The sequence below is a fragment of the Leucopleurus acutus genome, assembly GCF_964270905.1.
Source record: "Leucopleurus acutus genome assembly, chromosome: 4".
In the NCBI taxonomy this organism is placed as follows: domain Eukaryota; kingdom Metazoa; phylum Chordata; class Mammalia; order Artiodactyla; family Delphinidae; genus Leucopleurus; species Leucopleurus acutus.
In genome coordinates this window covers 108,720,292-108,733,188 of record NC_139146.1, presented here as the reverse complement: position 1 = coordinate 108,733,188, position 12,897 = coordinate 108,720,292, and the positions used below count along the sequence as shown (strand labels likewise).

General features: G+C 35.9%; 1 protein-coding gene across 10 annotated transcripts in view; it reads left to right on the top strand.

The window, feature by feature from the left end:
* The window catches only part of ANKRD17 (ankyrin repeat domain 17), a 159,786-nt gene that overhangs the window by 128,947 nt on the left and 17,942 nt on the right, over positions 1 to 12,897 (top strand). For all 10 annotated transcript variants that reach the window (XM_082838778.1, XM_082838781.1, XM_082838777.1 and 7 more), the window contains 5 exons: positions 1,494 to 1,665; positions 2,809 to 3,256; positions 3,915 to 4,070; positions 5,924 to 6,073; positions 7,426 to 9,062. In XM_082838778.1, the coding sequence (XP_082694904.1) occupies positions 1,494 to 1,665; positions 2,809 to 3,256; positions 3,915 to 4,070; positions 5,924 to 6,073; positions 7,426 to 9,062 (2,563 nt within the window). The remainder of the gene's footprint in view (positions 1 to 1,493; positions 1,666 to 2,808; positions 3,257 to 3,914; positions 4,071 to 5,923; positions 6,074 to 7,425; positions 9,063 to 12,897) is intronic.

The following is a 12,897-nucleotide window of genomic DNA, read 5'->3' as shown; positions in this document are numbered from 1 at the left end:
CTAGGGGGTAGGTACTATGCAGACAATTTTTATATCTCCAGTTTCCATTTGTGTTCTTTCCTAAAATCCATCTGCTTGAGAAAGTATCTGGTGTTCTATAGATTCTCCTTAATTATTTACCTTTTCGGAAACAAAAGTCGTATCTCTTACCCAAGAGAATGTAATTATGGTGCATTGCCCCAGGGTGTGAAAACTTTCAAGGTGGGCAAGACCTTTTAGTCACCCAACAAGGATTATTTCAAAAGGGAGGAGGGGTGTCTAGCAAAAGCTAGAGACTTAAAAAGTCAGACTTTTTCTCAAGAAAAGTAAGTCTGATTTGGCTTATAAGTTTGTCTTTAAGGGCTGCTTTCAGTAGTTAGGATATTGTGACATTTTCCATAAACTAAGTATCATTGTTTTGACACATATTTAAAATATACATAAAATGTATAGAAAGCTAGATTATATCAAGGAATATGTACTTTGAAAATGTCATTTAGAGAACATGCAAACAAAAGAGTTTATAGATGATTTTACCATTTTATGAGCCAAAGAGGAAAATTTAATAGTTAAAATAGCTTATTAAGAGATGTTATTGGACTTTAAAACTTATTCCTAGTTTTTTTGACTGTGAAAGTAATATGTATCCAGTTTAACAAATAGAAACAATGTACAGTTATATAAAGTAAAATTGAAAGTCACCATCTTTCTGCTACTTCTTGTCCAAGCCCATGCTCTAGAGGTAATCACTAGTAAACCTTTGATTTGTATCCTGGATAGATTCACATAAAGCACCCCTCACACACACACCAAATGAGATCATTGGTTTGCAATTTGCCTTTTTTTTCCTAGCAAATGTAAATTGTGAGCATTTTCCCAGGTATACATTTATAACTTTTAATGGCTGCCTAGTATTCTGTGAATATATACTGTTGTTAACTTCTCCCCACCCCATGGATTTATCTAGCTTCCATTTACTAGTATTGTAATCAACTTTGCAATGGAAAGTATTAAGCCTATATTTTTCCACTAGAGGTAGTCATTTTATAGAATATATTCTTAGGATAAGCACTTTGTAATTTTCATAGGAGGCTTTCAAATTACCTTTCTAAAAATGTTAATGTTTATACTGACAGCAGTGTAGGGAAGAATTCATTTTCCCAAACTTTTGCTAGCTGATATCTTTTTTAATTTTCCCAAATTAATGAACAAAACATGGTAGCTTGTTATTTTAATTTATATTTCCATAGTGATTATGAAGTTATATATATCTTTATCATTCATCCATTTTGAAATTAGGTTGTCTTTATCATTAATTTGATCTTGACATTTAAAAATATTATTTTCTCTTTACAGTGATTTGAGTAGGATCTTGATCAAACAATGAATTGAACTAAGATGACTTTGAATTGTATGGTATCCCAGTATCCTTAATGATAAAATGACATTATGTGACAACTTTTTTCCAAGGTAAATTCCAGTGTTATAATTCTGTTTTATTGATTCTTTAACAGTTAAGGGAAGAAAGCCGGAGGCTGGCTTTGGCTGCAAAAAGAGAAAAGAGAAAGGAGAAGAGAAGAAAGAAAAAAGAAGAACAAAGAAGAAAACTAGAAGAGATTGAAGCCAAAAATAAAGAAAACTTTGAACTCCAAGCTGCTCAAGAAAAAGAAAAGCATAAAGTTGAAGGTATTTTCTCTAAACCATCTAATTTGTTTCATGTAATACATTCTACTCAAAATTATATTTCCTTAAATATCAGTAACTTAAGGTGAAAAAAGATCTCTACATTATTAAGGCCTAAAGTATTCATATGCTATTTTCATTTTTTGACTTCTTCCCAGCTTTTTTTTATAAAGAATTTCAAACCTACACACAAGTTGAAAGAATAATGAAACAAACACCTGAAATACCCTTCACCTAATTTAAAAATAAACATTTTACTATATTTGCTTTATCTTTTTCTCTAAATATACATACATAGATTTTTCCTAAGCCGTCTGAAAGTAAATTGCAGACATCTGACATTGCACCTATAAAACATCAACACACATCCAAGGAATGACATTTGCTTACATAATTGCAATACCATTTATAATACCTTAAAAAATTAACAGTAATTCCATAATTTCATCTACAGCCAAGACCATATTCAGATTTTTCTTAAATGAGGGAATTATTTTTAACTAGGTTCTAAATAAAAAATTATTTGAGATGAGGATATTGTTAGAAAGGACCATTGTCATTAAACCACCAAATATTTATGCTGTGTGTGTGTGTTAATTTCCCCCTCCTCCAGCCTTTTATTTTGAAAAATTTCAAACTACAGAAAAGTTTAAGGATTATTATAATGAACGCCTGTAAGTCACCTAGATTCATATAACATTTTGGCACATTTGTTTATCTTTTTTCCTCTCTCTTTTTTTGAATAGTCTTATATATGTTGTACACATCATACGAAATTACCCCTAAATACTTGAGCAGTGTTCCCCAGAAAAAGAACATTATTTTACATAACCACAATAACATTATTACACTTAAGAAATTTAATAATTATGTAATAATATGTAATATACGGTACATATTCATATTTCCCAAAGTGTCCCCAAAATATTTTTTATAACTGCCTACTATGCGTTGTTTAGAACTTAGGGACAGAGAGAATAGATCAATCATATCCATCTCATTACCAGTGAATGCTGGAATGACTGATAACTTTATATCTAATAGTAGTAGTAAAGTAAATTCAGCATTTATTTTTGTCGAGTGCTTAAATCTAAATATATGCCAAGAACACTAGAACTTGCTAATTCAGTATTGCTGCTTCTACAGATGAACCTGAAGTCTTGACAGAGCCTCCAAGTGCCACAACCACTACTACCATAGGTATATCTGCAACCTGGACCACTTTGGCAGGTTCCCATGGTAAAAGAAACAATACCATAACTACAACCAGTTCAAAGAGGAAAAACAGGAAAAATAAAATTACTCCAGAAAATGTTCAAATTATATTTGATGATCCACTACCAATCTCATACAGTCAGCCAGAGAAGGTGAATGGAGAGTCCAAGAGCAGCAGTACCAGCGAGAGTGGAGACAGTGATAACATGAGAATTTCCAGTTGCAGTGATGAAAGTAGTAACAGCAACAGCAGCCGAAAGAGTGACAATCATTCACCTGCTATGGTCACCACCACTGTGACCAGCAAGAAGCAGCCATCAGTTCTGGTTACATTTCCAAAGGAGGAGAGAAAATCTGTTTCTGGCAAGGCTTCAATAAAGTTAGTTCCAATTTTCATTTTCATGATTTATAGTATCATTATGAAACACTTTCTTGCTGAATTGTTTAGTAAAGCAGGCAGATGAACAACTGACAAAATAAGGGTTTGTCTTTGTTCTAAAGAAGGCATGATTTAATTTGAATTAAAGAATTACTGTAGGGCTTCCCTGGTGGCACAGTGGTTGAGAGTCTGCCTGCCGATGCAGGGGACATGGGTTCGTGCCCCGGTCTGGGAAGATCCCACATGCCGCAGAGCGGCTGGGCCTGTGAGCCATGGCCACTGAGCCTGCGCATCCGGAGCCTGTGCTCCGCAGTGGGAGAGGCCACAACAGTGAGAGGCCCGTGTACCGCAAAAAAAAAAAAGAATTACTGTGTAATTTCTTCATTTTGGTTGTTAAACTTAACCCATGAAAAGTATTAATTATGGTTTCTCAGGGATTATTATTGTATTTCAGTTCTGCTAAATTTGACCTCTAGATAATATCTTCTTAAAATTGGCCCTTCATATTATGCTAAGTATTGAAAAGTGAAAAATAAATTTCTCATTTATTCATCATAGTATTCTTAAAATAAAGAATATAATCATGTAGTAGATTGCCTTTATCATTAAAAATTCTACATCTCTTCTATATTTAATGTGTTTTTCCTCCCTGTTAAAGATTGTCAGAGACTATCAGTGAAGTGACCAGTAATTCTCTTTCCACTTGCACAAAATCTGGTCCATCTCCCCTTTCCTCTCCAAATGGGAAATTAACAGTAGCAAGTCCTAAGCGTGGACAAAAGAGGGAAGAAGGATGGAAAGAAGTTGTAAGAAGGTGACTGATTATTTCTTTGATTGTTTTTCTCATTTTTATATGTGCTCTATTTCACAATGAAGCATAGTTTACCTTACAGTTAAATTCCCCTAACTCTTCCAGAGGTTGCAAACAAACTGGTGGCCCAAGGCTGCATCTGGCCAACAAAGACGACCTATACTATATTTTAGATGGAAAAAAAAAGTGTATGTTAACACTTTTAAAATTGAGAAATTTTACATAAAAAGTTAGATCATTGTGGTGTCTGCTTGACCCCCATAGGTATTGGTATTTGGTAGTGAGCTAATTTATTCAAGGTGATAGATTGTCTTGTTTGGCTTTGTAACCTCAGAGCCCAATATGTAGTGTCTACTACATACTTGTAAATATTTGGAGAATGAATTAAGTATTGGTTTTAAACTATTCTTCAAATCATAGGATACCTTTATTTCAGGGGTTTTAGGACTAAAATACTTTGCTTGGAATTTTTAAATAATATGTATTAAAAAGTAAAACAACATCCCAGAAACTAAAAGGTGGTAAGATACCACAGACCTAGAAAGGATGTGATCCATTATAAATCTTTGATAACCTATTTTAAGGAACTCTCCAGAAATTCCATCAAAAAAATTAAACTTTTGATTGTTTTAAAACAAAATCTGTAGTGAACCAAGCTTATTACTGTTAATCTCAAGATGTACTGTACATTTTTTATCTTATTTTGGGCCAACACTTCCCCTCAACCCCCATCTCTATCTTTATCTCTTTCTCTGTCTCACACACATTCTTTTGAACTAACTGAAATCACAACATCAGAATACTTTCTGTACAAAAATAAGAGAATTCAGTTTTCCTGCATGTATTTTATATTGTAGTATGCAAGCAAATTCTTAACTAACTTAAAATAATGATCACTGACTGATTATTATGTTCTTTAGGGAAAAAGGAATTATCAAGTAACTTAGTTATGTATACAAAAGGGCAGGGATCATACCTTACCATTTAAAAAACGTATAATTTCATATTTAATCTATTCTAAATAAATAATTTACTTATTCATTGAAGCACAGTTGGCACCTTCTTTTTATTGAGAGTTATACTGTTTTTCTTTTAGAAGTATTCTTTAATTTAGACTTGTCAGAAATTTATATCTACCTTTCCTGAATCTGAATGTTTAAAATTGTAATGTAATTTTGTAGGTGTTAGGTGGGTTTTGCTTTTTTGGAATTCCAGCAGGCTTTTCTCTTTCCTCACACAACTAAACGTCCCTTAGCAAGTTTCCATATTTGTGGATAATCATTTTAATGACTCTAGAAGAATGCAGGGCAACAGTGAATTTTTAGTATCATCCTTTCAGTTATATATTAGGGAATAAAAACAAGAATATGAGTCAAACACCCAAAGGTACCCACAAGAAGCCTTTCTTGACTCCTTGGGGTAGATTAGATGCCCCAACCAATGTGTCTTTATGATACCCTATTAGAGCTCTTACAACATTGTGTTGTAGTTTTCTTACTTGGTTTCTACATAGTCAGTATATGTAGGCAGGAACCCCTGTCTTTTATTTGCCATTAGTATTTGCATTAACACAGCGTATATCTACATGTATATGCGTCACAGATATTAATGAAGGACGAAAGTCAAAAAAGCAAAGTTTTTGGTAATGAGAAGCTGTGGTAAAGCTCACTCTCTCTCTCTTTCACTTTTCTGTGGCTCTTAGTTGCCTTTTATCACTTAGAGTGAGAGTAGGTAGAAGAGGCTTATTTGACAATATTCTGCATTTACAGAAACATATTTTAGTAATAATTCTTATTTTAATTACAACCACTGATAATTATGATTTATCTTAATTTATTTTTGCAACTGTTAAACAGGTCAAAGAAAGTGTCTGTTCCATCAACTGTGATATCCAGAGTGATTGGAAGAGGAGGCTGTAACATTAATGCTATTCGGGAGTTCACTGGTGCACACATAGATATTGATAAGCAGAAAGACAAGACAGGAGACCGGATAATAACTATAAGGCAAAATTTTGTCTCTTACGATTTTTTTCTTTTGTATTTTATTGCACTAGAGCTTAATTATCAATATATATAAGCATTTGAGTTTTCAATGGAACTTTGTATTTAATAGCATACTTTTTTAAATGGGAATTTGATTCGTGTTTAAGATAACCTTTACAGGTTTTTTTTCTTATTTATATGCTCTTGTGAAGTATTTCAAAGGGCTTTAAAGGAATTTTTCTTTTGTGTGTGTATGGCAAAGGTTTGAATAATCTTTTCCTTATATAAACTTGTAATATGACATTCTTAAACACTTTTTAAGAAGGAGTGGGTTTCTAACACATTCTAATCTGTAGTTTTCCATCTTTCTCTTAAATTAGCATTTGAGATTTGTTATTCTGAGATTGTATCTTTAGAATATGAGCTCAGTAATAGGTTTAAATCTGAAGTGGATATTTGTTTTAAATTGAATACTTGAACATGTCTGTGCCTGAATACCCTTAGAGTAAAGATGATATTCTAAGAAATCATAAATTTGGTTGTGAGAGACAGGTGCCCTTCCCAGTAATAGAAGGACAGATAGTTTTTTAGCCTGCCTCAAGAGGAAGGAAGCAATTAACCAGCTCTGTTTTGCACTTATCCCCTTCTCCTATCTTGTTTATCCCTCCCCTGGGATAGGTGTAGTCACAACTTGCCTTATCCAGAGAAGAGGGGAAGTAGATACCCTTTATAAGTAATTTTCCCCTTAGGGTCTCCATAAGGCTTTCCTTTCAATCAAATATTTTCCTGAACATCCAAGACTGGGGTTTGACCTTATGGCCATTGTTGTAATTATCAGGATTCTTCTCTCATTTTGAGACATCTGTCCAAAAGAGTTATAATAATCACTCTACTAATAGAGAAACCACTAATAAATATAAATGGGGTCATCTTAGCTACCAGGATTTAAAATAAAATACTATTTTCTTACTCAGTGGTATTATTTTTCTTGCTTATTTGTACTGCTTTTAATATTGATCAGCTGTTCAACTTCATGGTAACAATATGGATTACGTAGGATTTTAAGTGCAGTGCTTTTCCTGTCTAGAATGTATTTCACAGTTGGAAGATGATTGTTTAGTCTGAGGAAACAATAGTGAAATTAAATTTTTGGGAAAAGAAGTCATTTACTTTTCCTTTGAAAAATATAGTGGTGTGTCAGGACAGTTTATTGCTTTGTTTGCATAATACCTCAAAGATAGTCAGAAAATTGCTTCTTAACTTTTATCTGTTCTCTGTATGTGTGTACATACACATACACACATGAATTTAGGCTTTACATATTAAAAAGGGGAAATTGGACCTAATTTTTTTTTTTTTTGGTCAACTTATAGGGGTGGCACTGAATCAACAAGACAAGCAACTCAGTTGATCAATGCTCTGATCAAGGATCCAGACAAAGAAATTGATGAACTTATTCCAAAGAATCGTTTGAAAAGCTCCTCAGCAAATTCCAAAATTGGGTCATCAGCACCTACCACCACTGCTGCTAACAGTTCCTTAATGGGAATTAAAATGACGACTGTAGCTCTGTCATCAACATCTCAAACTGCCACAGCACTCACTGTGCCTGCAATTTCTTCTGCATCTACTCACAAAACCATTAAGAACCCAGTGAATAATGTGAGGCCTGGTTTTCCAGTTTCTCTTCCATTAGCATATCCTCCTCCACAGTTTGCACATGCTTTGCTTGCTGCTCAGACTTTCCAGCAGATCCGTCCACCAAGGTTGCCCATGACACACTTTGGAGGTACTTTTCCACCAGCTCAATCCACTTGGGGTCCTTTTCCTGTCAGGCCTTTGAGCCCTGCCAGAGCTACTAACTCGCCTAAGCCTCACATGGTGCCTCGCCATAGCAATCAGAATAGCAGTGGTTCTCAGGTGAATTCAGCAGGTTCTTTAACTTCAAGTCCAACAACTACAACCAGTTCATCAGCTTCAACGGTGCCTGGTACATCTACAAATGGCAGTCCAAGTTCACCTTCTGTTAGAAGGCAGCTTTTCGTCACAGTTGTGAAGACATCCAATGCCACCACAACAACAGTCACAACCACAGCAAGTAACAACAGCACTGCACCCACAAATGCCACATATCCTATGCCTACTGCCAAAGAACACTACCCAGTATCATCCCCATCTTCCCCATCACCACCAGCCCAGCCAGGAGGGGTTTCTAGAAACAGCCCTTTGGATTGTGGAACAGCATCTCCAAATAAAGGGGCATCTTCCTCTGAACAGGAAGCAGGTAGTCCACCAGTAGTAGAAACAACAAACAGTAGACCTCCAAACAGCAGCAGTTCTTCTGGGAGTTCATCAGTTCATTCTACTCAGCAGCAACCTCCGGGATCTGTTTCTCAGGAGCCAAGACCACCTCTTCAACAGTCTCAGGTTCCTCCCCCGGAAGTTAGAATGACTGTTCCTCCTTTAGTAACAACAAGTTCTGCTCCAGTGGCGGTGCCTTCTACTGCCCCAGTGACTTACCCTATGCCTCAGACACAAATGGGATGCTCCCAGCCTCCGCCTAAAATGGAACCCCCTGCTATTAGACCACCCTCTCATGGCACAGCTGCCCCTCACAAGAATCCAGCTTCTGTGCAAAATTCATCTGTTGCAGTCCTCAGTGTCAATCACATTAAAAGACCTCACAGTGTTCCCTCTTCTGTCCAGCTACCTTCGACCTTAAGTACACAAAGTGCTTGTCAAAATTCAATACATCCAGCAAATAAGCCTATTGCTCCCAATTTCAGTGCCCCCTTACCATTTGGGCCCTTTAGCACATTGTTTGAAAATAGCCCTACTTCTGCTCATGCCTTCTGGGGAGGATCTGTTGTTTCATCTCAGTCAACACCAGAATCTATGCTATCAGGAAAATCCTCATATTTGCCAAATTCAGATCCTTTACATCAGTCTGATACTTCCAAAGCTCCAGGTTTTAGACCACCATTACAGAGACCTGCTCCAAGTCCCTCAGGTAAGTTTGTATTTTCTGACATTCTGCAGCTGCTCATTTATACAAATGATTTTGAAACTCTGGGTTATTTTCTAATACTTTTACTCTGTGACTGGGTCAGATAGACAGTAGTACTAATTCAAATGCTATTGTATTGACTGTGTCTAGAATGGCATTATTATTTTTTAAATCTTTTTAGAAGCTGTAATGGATTTTTATCTTAAATTTACTATAAATAAGTTTATTCATCAGGTATATTTTTCTCTCTCAAAGTAAAGAAAAGGGGACTTCCCTGGTAGTCCAGTGGTTAAGACTCTACACTCCCAATGCAGGGGGCCCGGGTTCCATCCCTGGTCAGGGAAATAAATCCCACATGCCACAACTAAGACCAGGCGCAGCCAAATAAATAAATAAAAATATTTTAAAAATAAACTTTAAACGTCTCTTTTTTTTTTTTTTTTTTTTTTTTTTTTGCGGTACGCGGGTCTCTCACTGTTGTGGCCTCTCCTGTTGCGGAGCACAGGCTCCGGATGCGCAGGCTTAGAGGCCATGGCTCACGGGCCCAGCCGCTCCATGGCATGTGGGATCTTCCCAGACCGGGGCACGAACCCGTATCCCCTGCATCAGCAGGCAGACTCTCAACCACTGCGCCACCAGGGAAGCCCCTCATATTTTAATTTAATAAGATAATGCCATCAAAAGTTTGCTTTTAGTTCAAATAAAAAATTATTACCAAAGATTTTTAAAATTTGATTTCACTTCCGACTGTCTTTTTTGTTTTAAAAATAATGAGGAAAATGTAGAGATACGTAGTTCAAAAGGGTAGGCACTAACTATATGTGCTATTTAAATTTAATAAAATTAAAAATTCATCTCAGTCAAACTGCCCATTTTTAAAATTTTTTCCCAGTTTTGTTGAGATGTAATTGATGTACATCACTGTATATGAGTTTAAGGTGTAGAGCATAATGGTTTGACTTACATACATTGTGAGATAATTGCGGCAGTAAATTTAGATAGCATTCATCATCTCCTATAGATACAATTTTTTAAAAAAAAGAAAAAGGAAAAAATATTTTTCCTTGTGATGAGAGCTCTTAGGATTTAGTCTCTCTTAACAGCTTTCCTATGTATCATACAACAGTGTTAACTACCGTTACTATGTTGCACATTACATCCCTAATACTTACTTATCTTGTAACTGGAAGTTTGTACCTTTTGACCACCTTCCTCCAATTCCCCCCCCCCACCCCACCTCCACCTCTAGTAACCACAAATCTGATCTCTTTTTCTATGAGTTTGTTAGTTTGAGATTCCACATATAAGTGAGATCATACAGTTTTTGTCTTTCTCTGTCTGACTTATTTTACTTAGCATAATGCCCTCATGGCCCATCCATTTTGTCAGAAATGGCAGGATTTCCTCGTGTTTTTTTGTGGTTTTTTTATGACTAAATAATATCCCATTGTGTGTGTGTATGTGTGTGGTATGTATACATATATGTATACATACCACAGCTTCTTTATCCATTCATCCATGGATGGACACTTAGGTTTTTTCCATGTCTTAGCTATCGTATATAATGCTGTTACGAACATGGAAGTGTAGGTATCTTTTTGAGTTAGTGTTTGTGTTTCTTTTGGATATAGTTCCAGAGTGGAATTGCTGGATCATGTGGTAGTTCTATTTTTAGTTTTCTGAGGATCCCCCTTATTGTTTTCCATTGTGGCTGTAGGCTGGTCATATTTCAAGTGCTTCCTTGTTAAGCACATAATGGCTGGTAGCTGCAATATTGGAGAGCCCAGATACTGAACACATCTGTTAATATAAAAAGTGCTGTTAGACAGTGCTGATATCTAAAGAGGATATAAAGATCTGGTGTTGAGTGACTGCTTTTTCTTTTTTAACTTTTTACTTTGAAATATTTTTAGATTTATAGAAGACTTCTTCTATAATTACCCCAATTTCCCCTAAGTAAACATTCTTACACCATATATTTATTAAAACTAAGAAATTAATATTGGTACAGTACAATTAACTGGACTACAGACTTTATTCAGATTCCACAGTTTTTCCAATAATGTTCTTTTTCTGTTGCAGTGTCCAGGATACCAAGTTGCATTTTGAGCTTTGTGGTTTTGTTGTTTTTTTTGTTTTTTTTTTTTTTGCGGTACGCGGGCCTCTCACTGTTGTGGCCTCTCCCGTTGCGGAGCACAGGCTCTGGACACGCAGGCTCAGCGGCCATGGCTCACAGGCCCAGCCGCTCCGCGGCATGTGGGATCTTCCCGGACTGGGGCACGAACCCGTGTCCCCTGCATCGGTAGGCGGACTCTCAACCACTGCGCCACCAGGGAAGCCCAAGCTTTGTGTTTTAATATGAATATTTCAAATAATTAAAGATAATTTCATTGAGTTATTTGTAGTGAGGTGGATGGACCTAGAGTCTGTCCTACAGAGTGAAGAAATTAGAAAGAGAAAAACAAATACTGTATGCTAAAAACAAATACTGTATGCACGTATATATAGAATTGGGAAAAAAATGTGGTTCTGTAGAACCTAGGGGCAGGACAGGAATAAAGACGTAGATGTAGAGAATGGACTTGAGGACACGGGGAGGGGGGAAGGGTAAGCTAGGACTAAGTGAGAGAGTGGCATGGACATATATACACTACCAAATGTAAAATAGATAGCTAGTGGGAAGCAGCCGCATAGCACAGGGAGATCAGCTCGGTGCTTTGTGACCACCTAGAGGGGTGGGATAGGGAGGGTGGGAGGGAGATGCAAGAGGAAAGAGATATGGGGAAATATGTATATGTATAGCTGATTCACTTGTTATAAAGCAGAAACTAACACACCATTGTAAAGCAGTTATACTCCGATAAAGATGTTAAGAAAAAGTCTACCATTAAAGCAATAATAAATAAAAATAAAGATAATTTCATGCTAGAGATAGACAAACTATGGTCCATGTGCCAAGTATGGCATACTACCTGATTTTACATTTGTGGGTTTTTTTAATTGAGTTATAACAATTATGTAATATTTAAAAAATTTTTTTTTAATTTTTAAAAAGAATAATATGTGACACAAAAAATAGTACATTCGGAACTTCCCTGGTTGTCTTGTGGTTAAGAATCCGCCTTCCAGTGCAGGGAATGTGGGTTCAGTCCCTGGTCGGGGAACTAAGATCCCACATGCCACGGGGCAACTAAGTCCTGGTGCTGCAGCTAGAGAGCCCACGCACTCTGGAGCCCGTGCGCCACAACTACAGAGAAGCCCACGTGCCACAGCTAAGACTCGATGCAGCCATAAATAAATAAATAAATAAATTTTAAAAAATAAAATAGTGCATTCAAATTTCAGTGTTCATAAATAAAAGTTTTATTGAAATACATCTATGCCCATTCATTTACATATTGTGTTATGGCTGCTTCCATGCTCTGCTGACAGCCTAAAAATATTTATTATTTAGCCCTTTACAGAAAGGTTGCCAACTTGTTATGTGTTATTGAAGAGATGACATTCTGGGACTAAAAATTTCTAAATAGAATGGAAACTGATTGTTATTTTTACCTATTTCTATAACACATAAATATAATGTAAAGAACATGGTCAGTAAATATTTCCTTGCTGGGGGTTGATTGAAATATTTTCATGTACTTTCAAAAACACTTTCTCTTAATACTAAATAGAATCAATATAATTTGGTTGTAAAAGCTTCATATGCTAATTAGTACATTGGAAATGCTTTTACTTTTTTCATTTTTTTATTTTTAAAAAAGTTTTATTGGAGTGTGGTTGATTTACAGTGTTATGTTAGTTTCAGGTTACAGCAAAGTGAATCAGTTATACATAT